Below are 21,109 nucleotides of genomic sequence, written 5' to 3' on the forward strand. Positions count from 1 at the left end.
TATGTGGTGTATTTACTTGTAGATGAAGGTAAAGTTTATATTGGTGCATGTATTTATATATTTATAAATTCTGGCTACCCCTTTTGGGGGCACCTGACATCTGAGGCAAGAAAAGAAAATGGCGTCGGCCGCATCTTTTATACCCCTGACGACCTGACGTCAGGGAAGGGGCGACAGCAGCCGACGCAGGACCCAAGACTTTCAAATTCAGGCCGACTGAGGGCAACCTGCCAGCAGGGATACCCAAGTGTAATGACTGCAACAGTGAATACACTCAAACATCTACATTTATGGTAAGTGTACACAACTGTACTTTCTATTGCCTCACGAGTGGTCCCTAAAGAAAGAAGTGGTGGAAGACGTATTCCGCATATGGGATCACCCTTGCTGCAATCTCTTTGCCACACCCACAAGCACGAAATGCAACAGATACTTTGCTCTAATGCCACCACTGGGGGAAGCCCCAAGGGATGCACTTGTACACAACTGGTTCCTGGGTCTCCTTTGTGCTTTTCCACCATTACCTGTGATACCCAAAGTTTTACAGAAAGCCAGTGGTCTGGGAAGGATCATAATTCTGATAGCCCCCTATTGGCCTCGCCAGATTTGGTTCCCCTTTCTTCGGCCTTATCTATTGGAAGAACCTTGTATTCCGGACCTAGTTCCAGACCTCCTAATTCACACAGTGGGGGCTCTTCACCCGTCCCTTTGGTCCCTCAAATTGACAGCTTGGCTGTTCCAATTCCAAACATAGCCAGGCTTCAGAATCTTTCAGCTGCAGCACATGATATATTGACATCCTGTCCCAAATCATCCACTAGAAAGCCGTATCTCAGCAAATGGAAAAGGTTTTCAACATGGGCCTTACAAAATCTTATTGATCCTTATTTAGCTCCAACTGCTTCTATTTAAGAATTTTTGACAAAACTATTCAGTGAGGGAGCAGCTCCCGCAACTATTAGAGTTCAAGTGGCTAAAATCTCCAACTTCCATCTTGGTGAGGAATGGTCTAACATCATGTCTCATAGACTCTCAAAGGCACTATACATTTAAGACCACCCTTCACATTTACTTTTTCTCTGCGGAATGTAAATTTTGTTCTATCATGAATAATTCTACCACCCTTTGAACCAGCCTCTTCATGTGAACTAAAGTATATTACATGGAAAACCATCTTTCTAGTAGCTATTACTTCTGCTCGGAGGGTTTCAGAGTTACAGGCCTAGTCCATAAAACCACCTTACATGATATTTCATAATGATAAGAGTGTCTCTTTGGACAAATCCCTCATTTTTACCGAAGGTATGCTCAGAAACAAATCTCAGTCAGTCTATAGACTTGCCTATATTCTTCCCCAAGTAAGGCAGAATATATGCTGCACAAGCTTGACGTTTACAGACAGCTGTGCTTCTATTTGGACAGGACCAAGGATTTCAGGAAAACGGATCAACTCTTTGTTTCTTTCTCAGACTCCAAGAAAGGTGCTCCTATTGTTAAAACCACTTTATCAAAATGGTTGTCAGACTGCATTTCCTTTACTTACAGTTCAGTGAATTCACCGTTAGAAGACAAGGTAAAGGCCCACTCAACTAGAGCTGTATACACTTCCTCAGCCTTTTCTGCCAGATTACCAGTAGATACAGTTTGTGCAGCAGCTACTTGGTCAAGGCCTCATACCTTTATCACTCATTACAAAGTGGATAGGGCCTCCAGGGAACGGGCTTCCTTTGGTTCCACTGTCCTGAAGAATATACTCCCATGAGCCACCCAAGAAGATGGTGCTTGGGATGCTATCCCAACAGTAAGAATGAAGGCAAGATAGAACAACTTCACATAAAGAAGTTATGTACTCACCATAACGTTCCATGTGAGTTGTTCATCTTACCTTAATTCTTACGTCCCATCCTCCAACCCCCTTCCCAGCTTCTTGAGGATCGAGAACCTGAGGTGAGGTACGGTTGTAATTGACCTTTATCTAGTGTATTCTATACTTGCTATATTGGGAGATGGCTTACACCATTGTTGGCAGCAAAGATCTGAGGGAAGCATCAGTGCATCATGGAATAGGGAGTAGGCCATGAGCTGGTTGAAGACCTCGAGCTTTTGCATTTGGCCGAGTCAGAGCCAAGGATCGGCTCTGAACCTATCAGTAAGAATGAAGGCAAGATGATCAACTCACATGGAATGTTATGGTGAGTACATAACTTCTTTTTTTTCTTTCTTTCACACTCTTCTTCCATTGCCACCAGAGAGTTTCTGAGAGCTTTGGGTTTCATGGCATCCACCAATGTTCTTCGTGTTTCACTGTTGCAGTCATTACATTTGGGTAATCTGCTGGCAGGTTGCCCTCAGTCGGCCTGAATTCCAAAGTCTTGGGTCCTGCGGCGGTTGCTGTCTTCTCTTCCATGACGTCAGGTCGTCAGGGGTATAAAACATGCAGCCGACACCTTTTCCCTTGTCTTTCTTGCCGCACGGTGCCTGAAGCAGAAGCGTTTCGCAAGTGCCGGTCGGCCAACTACTGAAATATGTGCGTTTGAGTTTCAGAACCGAAGTCTTCAATAAAGCTAAGTACCCTGTTGGGGAAACTTTTTTCTTGCTTTTTACCGATGTCAGAAAAAGTTAATACCTTATAAGGATTTCCATTTATACTGTATTCCTTGCCTAGGCCCTGACCACAACGTGCCTGGCTGTCGGTTTTGTGCTAGATTTAACCAACGCACTATTAAGCGTCGGTATATTTTTGCATCTAAGTATTTTGGAAACAGATTTAACTACCCAGAGATGTCATCGGATAGCAATCCGACTACCAGAGTACATAAAAAACGCAAAGAAAAGGACAGAGAAAGGCAGTCTAGAAAGTTTTGTCTCTGGTTTGCTGGTACTCAGTGAGGCACTTTTGCGGCCCCTGATACCCACTACTTTCGAGTCGCAGGCCTCTACTGACACCCATGTGGAGTTTGTCATGCCGCAAGATACTCGGGGTATTAGACCGACGGATGTATCTCCCTCAGATGGGTCCGGAGCCGCTGAGCAGGCACCGGCTTCTGAGGGTGTATTCAGACCTCAACATTTTTACATCAAACCGCCGAAAGCTGCAAAACCAAAGGCCAAAGACACCTTCTAAAACTAAAAAACTGACACCTGAGCCTAGGGTTGCCACCTTTTCAAATGCCCAAAGTGGGACATTTTTGGTACAAAGGTCAGATTTTGCAGTGCAAAACATACTGATGGCCAGTATAAAAGGACAGAACTTCACGTTTTTGCCTAAATAAAAGCTTATTCTTGTAGCATTTTAGTTGCTTATTCTGTTTCTTATAACATTTAGGTGTTTCAGATACAGAATAACTGTTTTATGCAACTATTACATAAAATATAGGAAATAAATTTATCCTAAAATCTCAGGACATTTGCCATTTTTTACAATTTTTTTGCAGGACACAACTGCTCAAAGAGGGACTGTCCCTCACAAAGTGAGACAGGTGGTGACCCTACCTGAGCCACATGCACAGGTCTTTATGCCTAAAAAACAGATGATCAAAATGGCTGAAGACCTTATTACCTTGATCAGGGGTACCCATCCCCCTCCAGGTAAGAGGCCTAGGCAAGACACTGACTATAAATCTTCAGATCAGGTTTCTGTTTCTTCTGATTCCTCTTCTGATCAGGAATTATCTTTACCTCCCTGTGAGGATTCTGATGCTGAGGAGTCTATTCCATCTGCACTTCCTCCTGAGGATTTATTCATTTTTAGAAACCTTGCATACTTTGAGGGAGCATTTTCACTGGGAGAGTCAAGACTTCTCAGAATCAAAAAAGAGCCTCAGGGATTTCCTCCTTCTCCCTCAGCACAGGCCTTTAGCCATTTCCCCTGTGTTAGACTTTGTGGATGTTTTTTCTGAGTCAAGCCTGACCCCTAACTCTTTACCTCCGGCTCCCAGTAAGCCTGACAGGTATTTCAGGGTCCCTGACTCTCATAAATTTTTATTTAGAAACCCTGCTGCTGATCCTGAAACTATTTCACAGGGTCCTAAGGGAATTAAGGCCTCAACAGTAAAAAAACCTACCCTCTCCGACAGGGATTCCAGGGCGCTGGGCAGATGGGGAAAAAAGGTTTATACATCTGCAACCTTGGCAATCAGGGCCTTAAACTGCCAGTTTCATATGCTTAAGTACCAACAACATGTTATGGTATTGCTGAAACAGAAAATTATGTTGATTTCAGAATGTGCAGAAAATAAGGAATTGCAGGAATTACTGCATGCAGCTGAACAAGTTGGAAAGCATACTTTGCAATGTGGTTTTGATTCTTTAGAGGCCTCCTGCAGGGCCGCAGTTACTGGATCTGTGATTAGGAGGCATGCCTGGTTAAAGGAACAAAATTTGCCTGATCATGTTAAAGCTAAATTACTAGATGCACCTTTACAGCATGATTCTCTGTTTGGTATTAAGGCAGAAGAGGTTTTAAAGAAAATGGAAGACAAAGCTAAGTCTATGCAAACTGTTAAAGATTTCTTACAAGTGCAGCCACCTAGATTCAGTAGACACTGGCCTACAAAAAATTGGTCCTTTCCTGTGTCAGACAGAGCTCAAAGGGGCAAATCCAGACACCCTAAAGGTTCCAGGTACCAGGCTCAAGACTCATACAGGTCAAAGCAGTGGGGCGCATCCACCTCCAAATCTGGAGGAGATAAAGTGCAAACCTACAGAAAGCAATCCCAATGACTTCCCCTGCCTACAACAAGCACTTATCTTTTGGCAGCACCCATAGTGGGAAAATTAGCATTTTTTGTTCAAAATTGGCAGTTAATAACCCAGGACAAGTGGGTACTGAACATCGTATCACAAGAATACAGATTCCATTTCCACACTCTGCCAATGACAAATGATTGGCCAGACCTGCCAAAGAAACAATGGGCAGAGGCACAGAAACAGGTTATGTCCCTCATGGATATGGGGGCCATTCAGGTGGTACCAGAACAGGAAAAAGGACAAGGTTTTTACTCAACTGTTCTTGGTACCCAGAAAGGACAAGGCCTGGCGGCCAATACTGGATTTATCGGTTTTGAACACATATCTGGACATTCCAAAATTCAAAATGCTCACTTTGCAACAGCTTCTGCCCATGCTGGGCAAGAATGCTTGGCTGGTGACTTTAGACTTGAAGGAGGCATACCTGCATGTCCCAATAAGACAGTCGTGCAGAAGATACCTCAGATTCAAGGCTGGCTTACTGCATTACCAATTCTCTGCACTGCCCTTTGGCTTATCTACTGTGCCCAGGGTCTTTACAAAGTACCTGGCACCAGTAATTGCATTTTGCAGACAAAGAAGTATTCAAATATATCCTTACTTGGACGACTCTCATTCAAGCAGAGAACAAGGACACTCTTCTACGACACCTGGCGTTTGTGAAAAGGCTTCTAGCATGCCTAGGGTACACAATAAATGAAAAGAAATCACAACTGGTACCCCTCTCAAAAGATAACATTCCTGGGTGCAAGCTTGCATACAACTGACCATATGGCTTACCTCACGCCAGACAAACAAAGGCAACTGACTACTTACTTCATACTGATGGCAACAAAAACCCAGTCGTCTGCGAGACAAATTCTGCAGGCTCTCTGCTTCATGGCATCCTGCATCCTACTAATTCCATATGCAAGACTGCATATAAGGAAACTTCAATGGTACCTAAAAAGTTTATGGAGTCAGCATTCACACAGTCTGAAAACAATGATTCCTCTCATTCCCTGCCTGCAACAGGAGTTTCTGTGGTGGGCAAAGGCCTGTCACCAAAACATGGGACGTACCTTCACTCTACCCCCTGCCAGCCAAACCTTAACAACAGACTCATCAGATTATGCCTGGGGGGCCCACATGGCAGGAAGATGCATTCAGGGCATATGGGCACCAAATCAAATGCATCTACATATCAACCAGAAAGAGATGCTAGCCGTTCAAAATGCCCTAACAGCATTCAAGGACTTACTTCATCCAGGACAACTACTGATAAAGACGGACAACACCACAGTCATGTAGTATATAAACAAGCAAGGGGGCACGCACTCATACCCCCTTTGCAGATTAGCCATGGCACTGTGGGACACAGCTTTGACCTTCCAGATAAATCTTCAAGCTCAATTCCTGCCAGAAAAACAAAACACTCTGGCAGACGATTTAAGCAGAAACCTTATGGATCCTCACGAGTGGAAACTAAATCCACAAGTATTCAGCATGATAACAGAGAAATGGGGGAGCCCAGACATAGATCTATTTGCCTCTCCTCAAAATGATCAACTCAAAAGATTCTGCACAAGGACTTATCCCAGACAAGCATGAAAAGTGGACACCCTATCTTTCAGTTGGAAAAACCTGTCAGTTTACGCCTTTCCTCCTCTGCCTCTTCTACCCAAGGTCCTCCTAAAAGTCAGACAAGAGAAGCCAAAGATGATATTAATTGCCCTGGACTGGCTCCAGTAATACTGGTACCCACTCCTAAGGAACTTGTCTCAATACCCAGCTTGGACCTTTTCTCAAAGACCACACCTACTGTCCCAGCAAAACAATCAGATCCTGCACAAGCATCTACAGACTCTGAACCTGGCAGCATGGCTAATCATGTAATCATACTAACGACACCTCTCAGTAAAGCTGTGATGGATGTCATTTTGGAAGCCAGAAGGCCTAGTACTAGAAAATCTTATGCTGACAAATGGAAGAGATTTTGTGCTTGGAATCAAGCACAAGGAACTGATACAGCAGAACCACATATTCCTCAGATATACTTAACTGAGATGCTTGACCAAGGCCTATCATTCTCATCAATCAAAATCCATGCCACTGCCATTTCAGCTCATTACAATACAGAGCCACCAATCTCTTCTTGTCCCTTACTAAAGCAGTATCTTAGAGGAGCCAAAAACTTAAGGCCTCCTAGAAGATCACCATTAACTGCATGGGACCTCAATTATGTGTTGGAAAAGCTCACCCTGCCTCCATTTGAACCAGCCGCTACCGCTGATATAAAGTTCTTATCGTGGAAGACAGCCCTGCTACTAGCAATTACTTCAGCAAGAAGGGTTTCAGAGCTACAGGCCCTCATGGTTGTAGAGCCTTTTATCATATTTTACCCAGACAGGGTGTCTGAGGACAAATCCTACTTTTATGCCTAAGGTGGTTTCCAGTGTGGCTCTTAACCAAACATTTAATCTGCCAACTTTCTATCGAAATCCGCAGAACAAAGGGGAGAGAATTCTGTATTCCTTGGACGTACACAGACAGCTAAAATTCTACTTGAGCAGGACAAAAGCTCTAAGCAAAACTGAGCAATTACTAGTGTCATATGCTGCAGGATCAAAAGGAAAGGCTATCTAAAAGCAGACAATTTCAAAGTGGATAAGCCACTGCATCCGTTTCTGCTACTCACACCATGGTAAACCTGTGCCCAAGGGCATTAGGTCTCATTCCACTAGAGCTGCAGCTACTTCGGCAGCCTTTCTCAGAGGGTACCAACCAAAGACATTCTAGAGGCTGCTACTTGGAGTTCTGTTCACACCTTTACAAAGCATTACCATTTGCTTCTCTACTCTAAGTCCAGGGCAGGCTTTGCCACTGCAGTGGTGCAGGGCCTTATAGCCGCACCTAATGCTGTTTAGCTCCAGCCTCCCAACCATAGCTTTGGGATTCTACCCAAATGTAATGACTGCAACAGTGAAACACGAAGAACGTAGTACAGTTGTGTACAGTTACCATAAATGTAGATGTTAGAGTGTATTCACTGTTGCAGTCCAGGTTACCCTCCCACCATCCCCCTGTCATTCTACAGTTTATCTCTCCGTCTCTATCTTCTACAACCTATGTGGTGTATTTGCTTTTAGATGAAGGTAAAGTTTATATTGATGCACATATTTGTGTGTGTATATATATATCTATATATATATATATATATATATATATATATATATATATATATATAAAATATTGCTATCTTTTTGGGGGCTTCTGACATTGGGGGCAAGAAAAACTAAAGAAAGTGGCATCGGCTGCATGTTTTATACCCCTGACGACCTGACGTCATGGAAGAGAAGACAGCAACTGACGCAGGACTCAAGACTTTGGAATTCAGGCCGACTGAGGGCAACCTGCCGGCAGATTACCCAAATGTAATGACTGCAACAGTGAATTCACTCGAACATCTACATTTATGGTAAGTGTACACAGCTGTCCTTTCCGATGCTCCCTCTTGCCAAACTTCACAGGAGAAAGTTTCATTGGTTTCTGAAGTCAGTGTGGCACCAACATGTACATCTCTAGACTTTGTGGTTCCTCTTCTTTGTTGTCTCAGACAGGAACTTCACTGGTGGATTCAGCAATTGTATATGAATCCAGGGATTCCTTTTCATCCCCCTCTTCCCTCTCAGGAATTGTTCACAGACACTTCAGACTTGGGATGGGGGGTAACACTTGGCTCCCTGAAGGTACACGAGGTGTGGTCACCTCATCAGCAGGAGGAGCACATCAGTATCAAAGACATGAGAGCTCTTCTGCTGGCTCTTCAGGCCTTTCATCCACCGGTCAAGGTTTTTCACTGACAATACCACAGTGATGTGGTACATCAACAAACAAGGAGGAACGAGATCTTGTCTTCTTTACCTCTTGACACTTCTGGTGTGGGATCTTGCTGTCAAGTATCAAGTGAATCTTCAAGCAGTTTATATCCCTTCTAGTCAAAACATTGGGGCAGACACTCTGAGCAGGTCCTTACTCAGTCCCACAAATAGATGCTTCACAGGGATGTGTTTCTGGACATTGTCCACCAATGGGATACTCCTCAAGTGAATCTTTTTGCCTCCCCTCTGAACAGACAACTTCATCTATTTTGTGCCAGCGTCCTAGGTTCTCTGGTATTGAAGGTGGACAGCATCTCATTTTCTTGGAAGGAGATGTTTCTTTATGCATTCCCTCTCCCTCCTGTCATTCCGAAAGTCCTGTTCAAAATTCAAGAGTATGCTCCTAAAATCTTGCTGGTGACTTCCTTTTGGCCACGACATCACTTGTTCCCTCTACTTCTGCATTTAGCCAGGGAAAATCATGACAGGTTACCTCATAGGGTGGATCTAATCACAAAAGACAAGAGATCTCTCATACATCTCCACCTATCCACACTTCAACTGGCACTGTGGGTAATGGATTTTGATTCCTCATAGACACCTGTTTTCAGAGGACGTGCTGCAAGTCCAGCGTGAGAACTGGAAATCTACTACTTATCCAAATGGAAGAGGTTTTCTATTTGGTGTCTCTCCTGCAACCTGGACCCACTTACTGTGGATGTTCCTCTTGTTTTTTTCTTATTTGTGTGAGTTGCGCAATGCTGATTTTGCCAATTTTTCTATTAAGGCCCACTCATCAACTAGCTCTGCTTGTTTGCCTTTTTCTCATCCTCTAGCTTCCACATTTGAGGTGAAACAATTTCTTAAAGACATCCTTAATGTTAGATTCCCATGAAGCCTGTTCCTCCTCCCTGGCATCTTAACTTTGTTTTGGAGAAATTGACTCAGGTTCATTTGGAGCCTGCTGCTTCAGCCTCCTTGCATCATTGTTCCTGAAAGACTGTCTTTTGTTAGCTCTTACTTCTGCCAGATGGGTGTCTGAGTTGCAGGCCCTTATGGCTTGTCCTCCTTTTCTGATTTTTTCATGAGGACAGAGTGTCCTTGCGCACTTACCCTTCTTTTATGCCTAAGGTGTTTAATGAGCTTTCACTTAACCAGTCTCTTAATCTGCCTACTTTATTCCCTTCTCTGCAAGAAGACAGTCTGAGGGTGCTGCATATTTTGGACATGCATAGGCAACTCAGGGTTTATTTGGTTAAGACTAAGGCTATTAGAAAATCTGATCAGCTGTTTGTTTATTTTTATCCTAGATCTTTGTGACTTGCTATATCCAAGCAGACTATTTCTTCTTGGATTTCGAAGGCTATTTCCTTTTGTTACACTTTTCATGGCAAGAGCCTTCCTTCTTCTTTAAAGGCTCATTCTACTAGAGCTGTGGCTTCTTCTGGTGCTTTTTTCAAGGGCTTGGATATTAACTCTATTCTTGAAGCAGCTACCTGGACTTCTCTGCATACCTTTACCAAGCACAACATGTTAGATGTTATATCTAGAGCTAGTGCCATTCGTCATGGCTTTTTAGGGGACTCTTCTGCTTCTTCCTCCTCCCCAGTTTTCTCTTGAGCTTTGGCAGTCTCCCACATGGTAAAGAATACTGCAGCAGTGAATGTAAGGACATAGTACAGTTGTGTAAAACGTTACCATAACAGTAGATGTCCTTGCCTTCACTGCTGCAGTATTTGCTGCCTCCCTCCATCCCTCTAGTCTCTTGCCTTCCCGGATGTACAGATTACCTCTTGTGTTCCTACTCGGACAATCAGTTCTGTTTATGGTAGGCCTGAATGTTACCTTTATGCCCTATGCTATGCAAAGAGTGTTTGGGTGATGTTCGACATACCTTTTAAATAAGCAACAAGTAGTCTTTGGTAGACTGTCCGGATGTTCAGGCTTCTGCAACAGGGAATCCCATATGTAAAGAATACTGCAGCAGTGAAACCAAGGACATCTGCCATTATGGTAAGATTTTACACAACTGTACTTTTTCTTTCAGGTTATTTACAGTTGCGGTGTTCCGGAGTTGTTTGCCTCTCTGAGCAACAAACAACTGAGGAAATTCTGCTCCAGAGTACCACACACACACACACACACACACACACACACACACACTTGGGCAGTGAATTACTTCATCAAATGGGCAGGTCTCTTTCTGCATGCATGCTCCCAGTCTCTTTCTTCCCAGGGTGATACAGAAAGTAAGGGAGTATGATCTAAGAGTTCTGATAGTAGCACCTTTTGGACCTAGGGTGATGCAAAATGTCAGCATGACAGGCCATATTACACACAAACCTTAAGGCACTGCAGCTCACTGTCTAGGTGATTTAACTCTTTTTACCCTTCAAGCAACACTTCACTGAGGATGCGCCTACTGTAATTAAGGAAGCCTGCCACAAAGATATCCTTATTATCCAAATGAAAGAGGTTTTCTTTCTGTTGCCACAAAAAGGATTTGAAAGCTAGCGCAGCCTCAGTGTCCTTTGATTCTACAATGCTCTGTGAGTACAAGTCATACCTGGCATATGCCACTGTAACCTCTCAGCCATTTCAGACTGTTTGTTTGGATTCTCCCCTTGCAGCCTGATGAGTAATTCTCCAAGGGAATCCTACATTCGAGACTACAGAGAGAGAATGAGAAAGTTAAGCTTCTCTGTGGAACTTTATTCTACAGAAGCTGTCATAGCCTGTTTTTGACCTTGCTGCCACCATCCTTAGAGTCAGACTCTGAAGACTGGTTATCACCTCTGCTAAAAGAGTGTCCGAACTATGAGCCGTTATGTGCAGAGATCCTGTTTTCCATAAGGACAAGGTCAGTCTTCGATCCAGTCCCACAAATGGTAATGGGGAGAGCTCCCTCAACCAAGTTATCATTTGCCTATTTTCTCTCTTAACCCTAGAAGCAAGGAAGAAAAGAATTCTTCAGTGCTTCAATGTCCAAAGACATCTAATGTGTTATCTAGCTAAACCCAGAGCCTCAGAACAGCTCTGTGTGCCCTTTGTATCCATAGTGTAGGGGAAAACTCTTGAAACAGTTTGAGAAGCTGGTCCTTTGCATTACTTTGTTATCATGAGAAAATGTTGATTTAGGGCTATGAGAGTACACAGCAGTAGGAGCATTGCAACCATTGTGACCATTCTTATGGGATGGGGGTGAATATGCAAGCTATTACTGAAGCATTTACCTGGTTCTCAGTCTACACTTTCTCCAGTAACTTAAGCTAGACATTGCTTTCAGGGCAAGAGCTGCACTTGCTACAATGATTCTGCAGTACTTAATACAGCTCAAACTATGCAGCCTATCCAGCTCACTTACCTTGTATGCTGTGGGAAACGATCCAGCAGTAAGGACTACTGCAGCAGTATTTGAAGAACACAGTGAAATTGTTTAAGAAGTTGCCATAAAAGTAAATCACTGTTGAAGCACTGGCCCCCTCCCACCATCCCTTATTACTCTCTCTGGGCATTCTGGGCTAGAATAGTACCCTAACTGCCTGTAAAATACCTCTTCTTCCCCACTCCCAGGGTCTCGGGCCTGCTCAAGCCCAGGTAAACTTGGGAAGTCTTGTATCTCTCAAGTCTCTCTCCCTGGCCAAGAGTATGTCTATATGCATCACTAATTGGCTAGGACCCTTAGACATTGTTTGGGAATAGGTAGGGTAGATAGCTTGTTGTCTTCCTAGGTAAAAAAAAAAAGATCTAAAATATCAAAGATGAACATCATTTTTATATAAGTAATGTAGTGGCATCCTTAAGAGGTGGACATCTCTCCAACCTGGGGAAAAGTTAGGCCAGATGTTGGACCTTTTGAAGCTGAAATCCCATTACTAATAAATATTCAACAGCTATCTATTTGTACACTTAAATAATTTTACTGATTCTGCACTAACTGTCCTGTCATTACCCTTGAACTCTTCCTCTCATCATTGTATAGTTCTGTACTTCATCTGTGTTATACTGTGTGTCCTTTCTAAACAAGTACTGCACCTGCTTTCTCAGTGGCAATTTACTGCTGTAGTGACTTCTGTATGATTGTTTGTTTTACTGCATATTATGCAAATATTTAGTATTGTCACATTGTCTTTGTAAGTTTGTAAAACGTGAATGTGCTCTTTGTCTTACTAGTCCAAGGTATGGCTGAATAGCATCCCTCAGCCTCACTATCTGTGTTAACAAATGAGCTTAGACTGAACTCAGTAAGGAAAGCATCTTTGAAACCATCAAGAGTATAATCTCATGCTGGGAAGCATACATGTTTGAAAATCCTGATTACAATCTATTTAGATCTGGAGTTTGCTGTAGGTTACAGTGTAACAAAACTTTTTAAACAACTTATGCCAATACGTTAGTCATCTAGTAACCTAGTGTAGCTTGTTGCTATGCCTGAGATCAGTTGAGGATCATTTTTAAAAAACTGAGTAGTTTTAATTTAATATACAATAGATATATACTAAAAATACAAGAAAACAAAGTTGTAACAAGTGACTTTAGTGTTACATACCAGCATGATTCTTCACCTGCCTGCAAGCAGTTAAGGAGAGATTGTGTTTACCATGTAACTTGTTAACACGCAATGTATGAAATGAATAGCCTTGAATGCTCAACATGGAAAGAAATAGCTGTGCTACTGCTGCCATCTTGATACTATGTTAAAAACTTCTGATAATTCTTCATTCTTTCCTTAAAACAGAAGCCCCCTATGGAGCAGAGAGATGAGGTGCTTCAGCTGGCAGAATTTAAGTTGGGCATGATTTCTGCTGCCGCTAAAATGCGTTCAGATGGTTGCATGAATGCTTCTGTTAAGCTTACAAACTGCCTACTGGATGATAAGCGTAAAGCTGTAGTAAAGGCAACACCAAGGTACATTTTGTGCTCTTTTTCTTTGTATTCACCAAGATCCGTTATTAGTTATTCCACATAGCATTCTTTCTAGGGTTTACTACAGTTTATAAAATTGGCATACATTTAATACCTCATCTGTAATATGTACTTTATATTTTATTGAACGTTGTTGAAAGTTCTCTCACTGTGTATAAATCATTCTGCATAACTGGATCACGTTAGCCTTTATGTTTGCCAGTGAACTAAGTCAGGGCTGTATAAAAGTTTATGGAAAGTCATTTTAGTGCAGAGTTCACTCTGGAGATAGTAGAATACTGTTTGAATATAAATTGTGAACTCATACAGCTGGATGAGTCATTGGTGGAGTGTCAACTATGAGGCAGAGATCACATATTCCTTAGTTAAGGAGTAAGCAGTGTTGGCTCTCCTCATTTCTTTAATCCTTTGCTTTACTGAGGATAAACTCCAGCATGGAGGGGCAAAAATGACCCATTTCTAGTTCCGTAGTTTTTTGACAGCACTTGAATATTGCAGTGACTCTGTTTATTCAACACGTTTCTTTATTCTGTGGTTACCTTTGGAACTATGTTGTGTCTCTGTCTTGCCCTGGTTACCCTGAGAAGAATCTCCTGGCTTCTATTCCAAAATGTTTCTGTGATTCTTATGATACTGCTAGTGAGGTTGATTACACATGAGAAAGATGCAGTGATCTGAAATTGTAAATTTTCATTCATTCCCCAACAAATGGGTTCGAATCCGATGCTCTGATCTGACTCGACTGTTAGTCTAGCTTGAGGCCACCAACAAACTCTCAAATTCCTTTCCTACCCATAATGCACTATGCCTAATGTTCCTCAGATCTCGTTTGCCACTTTTGCAACTAGACACGGTTACTACAGCTCGAGCAAACTTGTTTAGATAAGTGTTATTTCTTAACGATTTTACTTTTAATTACTTTTCTTTGGTAAATCTTTTTCTCTTTGCTACATTTTTACACCCTTCTTCCCTTTCATTATCGCTTATACACTTGCTAATGTATTCTCGCTACCATTGTTGGTAGGTCTTTCCTACCCTTGTTTGTTCTTTCCTGATAAGGGTATTCATAAAAAAAAAAAAAAAAAAGTCTTTTGTTACCTTATCTTTTTGCTGGCTTTTCCTCTACTTAACCAATACCTTTTAAGTTGTTGTTTGGTTAATATAGATTGAAAACTATTTAGCCTTCCTGTGTTATCTGTTTGTAAATGTTTCTCCTTTAATGATGTTGGATAAAAGCTTCAAAAAAGTGAGAAAAATGTGGGGACAAAATGCTGATCTGATGATGTAATTTTCATTTGTTCCTCAGCCTGTTGGTCTTGAATCTGACTCGGCCTCTTCCGAAGCTTGAAATTCGAAGCTAGAGCTCCTCCTGTCCTAGCCACAACACCTCATTCCCCCAGACTCCCTCAGATCTCCTTTGCCACTCATCTAGCAAGCTTTGAGGTGGTGTTGCTCCAGAGCTCCTCTGGTATTCTTGAGTTATTTAGAAAATAAAACCTATGAGTCAATTTAGTGACCTTCTTCTTATCTTGCCTATCTTTCTACCCTGCTTTTTCCCTGTTAGAGAACCTTTAGCATATGTGAAGAAATTAGACTCTGTTGTTCATGCTAGCATATCTGGCTGAGTTTTTTTTTTACATAATTTCAGATTATCCTGTGTATTTTATGCCAGTATGACTAGCTATGATGTTGTAAATAAGTTCTTACGTGTTGATTTGTGATCTGTTTGTACAGAATGTTTGAAAGACTTGAACAGTGTCCTTTTACATTTCTAACTGCACATGTTTGTGAAGAAAGATTCTAAAGGCAAACTATCTCAAATGCAGCTGATCTGCACAGATGATGCCATTGGAATGTTGACAATTGCTATGTGTTACTGTCAGAAGCCGAAAAACAGGAAGGAACTTTTACAAAAACAAATTTTGGTTGATTTTCAAAATATGGCGCAGTGGTGCAGCGGTTAATGCTGTCGCCTCACAGCAAGAGGTTCTCTGGTTCAGTTCTCGGCCGGAGTGCCTTCTGTGCGGAGTTTGTATGTTCTCCCTGCGTTCGCGTGGGTTTCCTATGGGTACTCCGGTTTCCTCCCACATTCTTAAGACATGCATCTGGAGCATTTCTCCCCGGGCCTCCGCTGAAAACAGGATTTGTGGAACCTAGTCGGACTTTCCCGGTCAACAAATGTTAAATAAAAATAAAATAAATAAATAAAATGAAATTAAAAGGTTAACAGTATCTGTGCAGTGAATACCCAGAAAAGGACTCACCAAGAACTGTAAGCCTGTCTTTGCTCTGTTGTAGCAATTTAGTTTAGCTCAGGGACAGTGTTCTTCAGTTAGTTAGGAAATTAAAACTAATCAGATCAGTTACAGTTTTTTCTAAATGTTGGATTTCTGTCCTTTAGTTTTGATTTAATGTTTGGGCTGCCATGGTGGTGCAGCGGTTAGCGTTGCCGCCTCACAGCAAGAGGTTCTCCGGTTCGATCCTCTGCTGGGATGCCTTCTGTGCGGAGTCTGCATGTCCTCCATGTGGTTGCGTGGGTTTCCTCCCACATCTGAAAGATATGCTGTAGGTGGATTGGACACTCTAAATTGGCCCTAGGTGTGAGTGCCTTCTGTGGAAGGTTGGGCGCCGGGCTGGCAACTCGACAGTAAAACTCCACTGCCAATCATGAGCAGACAGGTGATCCACTGCGGTGACCCCTAACCGGGAAAAGCCGAAAGAAGAAGAAGAAATTTTGATTTAATGTTCCTGGTGATTGAGCTCTGTTTATTGGAAATTACTGTTTTATATGTTTAATCCTTTTGCTAATCTTTAAATATTTTTATTAACTTACATTGTGGCTGGGCCCTGTTTATTAGAAATTACTGTTTTATATGTTTAATCCTTTTGCTAATCTTTAAATATTTTTATTAACTTACATTGTGGCTGGGCAATCAGTGTTTTTCTTTAGTGATTTGAGAGTGCTTGTGATGAAAGAAGGCACTGCCAGGACAGCTAGCTGGAATTTTATAAATAATTATATGTCATTTGTGAATACTGTGAATATCAATCTAATTTATATAAAATGCTTGTGTTACAAATGTATTAGAACTGTATGTTATGTGTATATCAAACTGATCTGTAAGGATGTTTGTGTTGAAAAGGTATTTGTAAAGTGCTTGTGCTTAAAATGTAACCACAGTGTGCCCTACTGAAAGAAAACATAAATGTGCATGTACTATTGTAACTGATGAAATGTATATGTTAACAGAGGAAACCAGAGGGTTAACCGCAGTCCAGCAAACTTTAGAAAAATATTTGAAATTAAATCACTTTATAGGCAAGGCATAAAGAGGCTATCGGACAGGTTTCAATGCAGCTAGAGACACAAAGTCTGTACTAGAAAGCTTTCTGCACTGTCTTTGGGATTAACTCATTGCTAGTCTGGAAGCATATTTTTGTTTTATGACTTACAGCACCTGCCAAAGATCTGAGCAAAAGCCCTTGTCTGGGTGTTTTTACAGGTAGATGCTAAATGCTGCCAGCAATGGAGATTTGCACGAGAACTAGAAGTCATATGACCAGAAATTACGTCATTCTGCAAGCGATCCCTGCAGTAATATTTTAGATATTATTTTGAGAAGTCTCTTAGTGAGACGGAGCATTCTGCATTCTGTCTTGGACATGACAACAAATACCACCATTCACCACATCTGCCTTGCTCAGGAAGTAAGTTACTAGGGAGTAGTATAATTCTCTTAGATTCAGTCAGGGATATAGTGAAACTTAGTTTACATATTGTTCTTTATTGGTCTGAGCCTGTCCTGCAATGTTGTTTTAAATATTTCCTGTGATTCTGAACTCTGTTACTGTGAATATATATTTAGTATTGTCTTGATGTCCTTCATGGATGCATCTGCAGTCATAACAACTGGGTTGTCCTGTCGTCAGGCAGCCCTTCAGTCGGCCGGATTCCAAAGTCCGGGTCCGGCTTCGGCTGATGTCGCACTTCACCCAACGTCATCTTTGTTGGTCTTCGGGTATAAAGGCATCAGCCAACGCCATTTTCCTCAGTCTTTCTTGCCGCGTGGCGCCCGAAGCAGAAGCTGTTCGCAAGTGCCGGTCGGTCGGATCCAGAGATTACTTCTACCGAATACTACTTCGAAGACTTCTAAAGCTAAGTACCCCGTTGGGGACTCTTTCTTGCCTCAGCCAATGTCAGAAAAAGTTAATAATTGTTTAACCTGTGGGAAACAAATACCTCATAAGGATTTCCACTCTTACTGTCTGCCTTGTTTAGGCCCAGCCCACGACGTAGCAGCCTGTTCGGCCTGTGCATTTATTATGAAATATATTTAAACCTTTCATTGTGGCTGACCTGTGTAGAGATATTTACATTTTGGGAGTACTTGCATATTTATTTGGTGACACTGTGCGGGCCACTCCTAATAACCTTGCTATTTTTCAAACTACCATTTGTATTAGTATTAATATTAAGCCGCGGTGGTGCAGCAGTTAGCATTGTCTCCTCACAGCTAGAGGTTCTCATAGGTTCGTACTAGGCTATCTGCCCTAGGGCATTTATAAGCCTAGCCAGAGTGTGTGTGTGGCTTTCACCACCCCTTAGGATGAGAATACTACGCCCTTTTAGGGTTTAGTTTACTGTGCCTCTGTCTAGTAGTGACACAGAGATGACCCCCGGGGTAAACCTACGATCTCCCATCCACTCGTCGAGATTTCTCTTGAATAGAGTCAGTGAGGGGCTCTGCCTAACATGGACTGGGATTCTGTTCCAGGGTGTAGGGAGCCTCTGGGTTATGAATCTGTCCCTCCAGCACGTCCTATTTATTTCTATGTTGAGGTTTAAGTCTCTTGTTCTCGTGGCTCTGATGGATTTGGATTTTCTGAGGTGGAGCATGTCCATTAATTCCGGATTGGACATGGCCTTGTACGTCAGGCACAGATCACCTCTGAGTAGGTGGTATGCGACTGAATAGAGCTGGAGTTTTTTCAGTCCGGCAGCATATGACATATGTTTAAGACCCTTTATCCTCTTGGTGAGGAACTTTTGGGGTCTTTCCAACTGCTGCAGGTGTCGGGTGAGATACATCCCAAATGGGGCATTGTACTCAATCATTGGCCTGATAAGAGAAGAGTACAGGGGCACAATGACCTCTCTTGATCTAGATGTGAAACCCTTCATGATAAGGTGGGCAGTATAGAAGGTCTTCCTAACCACTTTGGCAATGTGGGTGTCAAATGAGAGGTTACTGTCAACCTGGGTCCCTAGGTCCCTGATTACCTCTTCCGTGCCAATGGATTACCACCTATGTGGTAATTTGTCGGTACCTTGTTTTTCCCAAAGGGTATGATTATACATTTTTTGGCGTTCAGCTTAAGACCATGGCTCTGGCACCAATTATCCGTTTCTATGAGGCCTCTCTGAAGGATGTTTGTGTCTGCTGGAGTATCAATTATGGCGCCCAGTTTGCAGTCATCTGCGAACTTTGTCAGCCACAATCCTCCTATGTTTGCCTGTACCTCGGAAAAATAAATGCCGAACAAGAGGGGTCCCAGGACTGAGCCCTGTGGGACACCTCTTGTGACTGGCTTAGAGTCTGACATAGCTCCAGCAACTCTGACCCTGTGGGTTCTGTCCTTGAGCCAGTTTGCAACCCATCTTGTGACATATGAGTTTACATTTAAGCTGGTGAGTTTGTCTATGATGCCCGAGTGGGGTATTGTGTCAAAGGCTTTTGCAAGGTCAAGGTAGGCTGTGTGAACTGCCTTACCCTCATCAATGGCCTTAGTGACTGTTTCAAAAAAGTCGACCAAGTTCAAAAGGCAGGATCTGCCCTTGACAAAGCCAAATTGGGTAGGATCCAATGTCTGTAGGTCCCCAATGTCTTTGTTTATGAGTTCCATAATGATCCTCTCCATAGCTTTTCAGACCAGGCTCGTCAAGCTTATGGGGCGGTAATTTCCAGGGTCCGTAGAAGCACCGCCTTTGTGAAGTGGGACCACTGTTGCCATACGCCACTCTTTGGGTACGTATCCTGTAGTAAGGCTAAGATTCCTCTTGGAGTTCATGTAGCACACAGCCCGGGACACCATCCGGTCCCATTGATGCTGTGTTTTTAGCTTTAGAGAGGGCAGCTCTCACCTGGGCATCTGAGATGTTAGGGAGGCTACACTCTGGGATAGTTATTTCTCCTTTTGGGGGGGAGGGGGAGGAGAAATTTGCACTGAACCTGTCTGCCAGAATGTTGGCAATGTCAGTGGGTTCAGTGTATTTTGTGTCATTTTGGACTAACTCTGAGCATATCTGGGAGTTTCCACCCAGGTTTCTAACATAGCTAAAGAAGGCCTTGTGATTGTCTTTTGTGTCTTTTGCTATTTTTCTCTCAAAGTTGGCCTTGGATGATTTTATGAGTGATCTTAGTTTTTTGCTAGTACTGATCAGAGATGCCTTCCCTTTTAGGGATTTTGCTCTGTCATGTAGTAGCTTCCTCCTCCTGTTGTAAAGTTTGTTTATGGCTGGGGTCCACCAGACCAGGCGCCTGCCTTTGGGGGAATGGGTCTTGGTTTTATTTGGGATTGCTTGATCCATGCATTCTTGAAGGTGCCCATAGAAGGCATTTGCAAAGGATTCAGCAGTGTGGGTTGTGGTTTCCACTGGCCCAGGGGCCTTGAAGGATACCACTTCAGTCTTAAGAAGTGTGAAGTTGGCTTTTGAGAAGTTCTTCACTGTGGTCTTTGTGCAGGGGGTGGGGGCGGGATGTGGATTTCCAGTGAGATTAATTTATGGTCTGATCTTACCAATGAGGGATATACTTCCGGTGTGGAGCATTTTGCCCCCATGTTTGTGATGATCAGGTCTAGTATATTGTCTCCTCTTGTGGGAATGGTGACTAGTTGTTCCATTGCATTTGAGTTTATGAATTCTAGGAACCTTTGGGCTAGGGTGTTGGGGCTTGAGTAATGTTCCCAGTCTATGTTTGGGTAGTTGAAGTCGCCCAAAATAATGGTATTTGGAGAGACATTCATACTCTCCAGTGTCTTCAGGAAGGCTGTGTGGGGTTCCTGAGTTTGAGAGGGTGGTCTGTAGCATGCTACAAACTGTAAGGTAGTTTTGCCTATGGTTAGTTGCACCTGGATAGTCTCCGATGCTTCGTGTGTTGCCACTAACCTGGAGGTGTGGGTATCTTTGATGAAAATGGATACTCCCCTTCCTTTTGTGGTTCGGTCCAAGTTTTGGGGCTGGAAAGCATGATATGAAGTAAAACCTGATAGTGCTGGGGTGCTCTCAGGAGCCTTGAACCAGGTTTCAGTCACTGCACAGACATAGATGTTCTCCATACTGAGGAGGGCTTGAGGCGTGCATCTTGAGGTTTAGACTTCTGGCATTGAGCAGCATTACCCTTAGTTTTTTTCCACTTGTGTTTTCTAGGGAGGTAGGTTTGTCATTTGAGCCTTGCCTAAAAAAGGCACTATGGGGGTTGCAAGAGCCTTGGCCAGTATCCGGAAGCCCAGGGGTGACAGGTGCAAGCCATCCCTTGCGAAGCAGCGTGGCTTGTCAAGCATGTCATCCCAAG

At 42.8% G+C, this 21,109-nt stretch overlaps 1 protein-coding gene across 2 annotated transcripts in view; it reads left to right on the forward strand.

Moving 5' to 3' along the window:
• VPS13A (vacuolar protein sorting 13 homolog A) overlaps window positions 1-21,109 on the forward strand; it is a 4,910,496-nt gene that overhangs the window by 2,915,498 nt on the left and 1,973,889 nt on the right. For both annotated transcript variants that reach the window (XM_044060868.1, XM_044060869.1), the window contains exon 37: window positions 13,348-13,517. In XM_044060868.1, the coding sequence (XP_043916803.1) occupies window positions 13,348-13,517 (170 nt within the window). The remainder of the gene's footprint in view (window positions 1-13,347; window positions 13,518-21,109) is intronic.

The sequence above is a fragment of the Protopterus annectens genome, chromosome 2.part0 (genome assembly GCF_019279795.1).
Source record: "Protopterus annectens isolate FY-2018-M chromosome 2.part0, PAN1.0, whole genome shotgun sequence".
Classification (NCBI taxonomy): Eukaryota; Metazoa; Chordata; order Ceratodontiformes; family Protopteridae; genus Protopterus; species Protopterus annectens.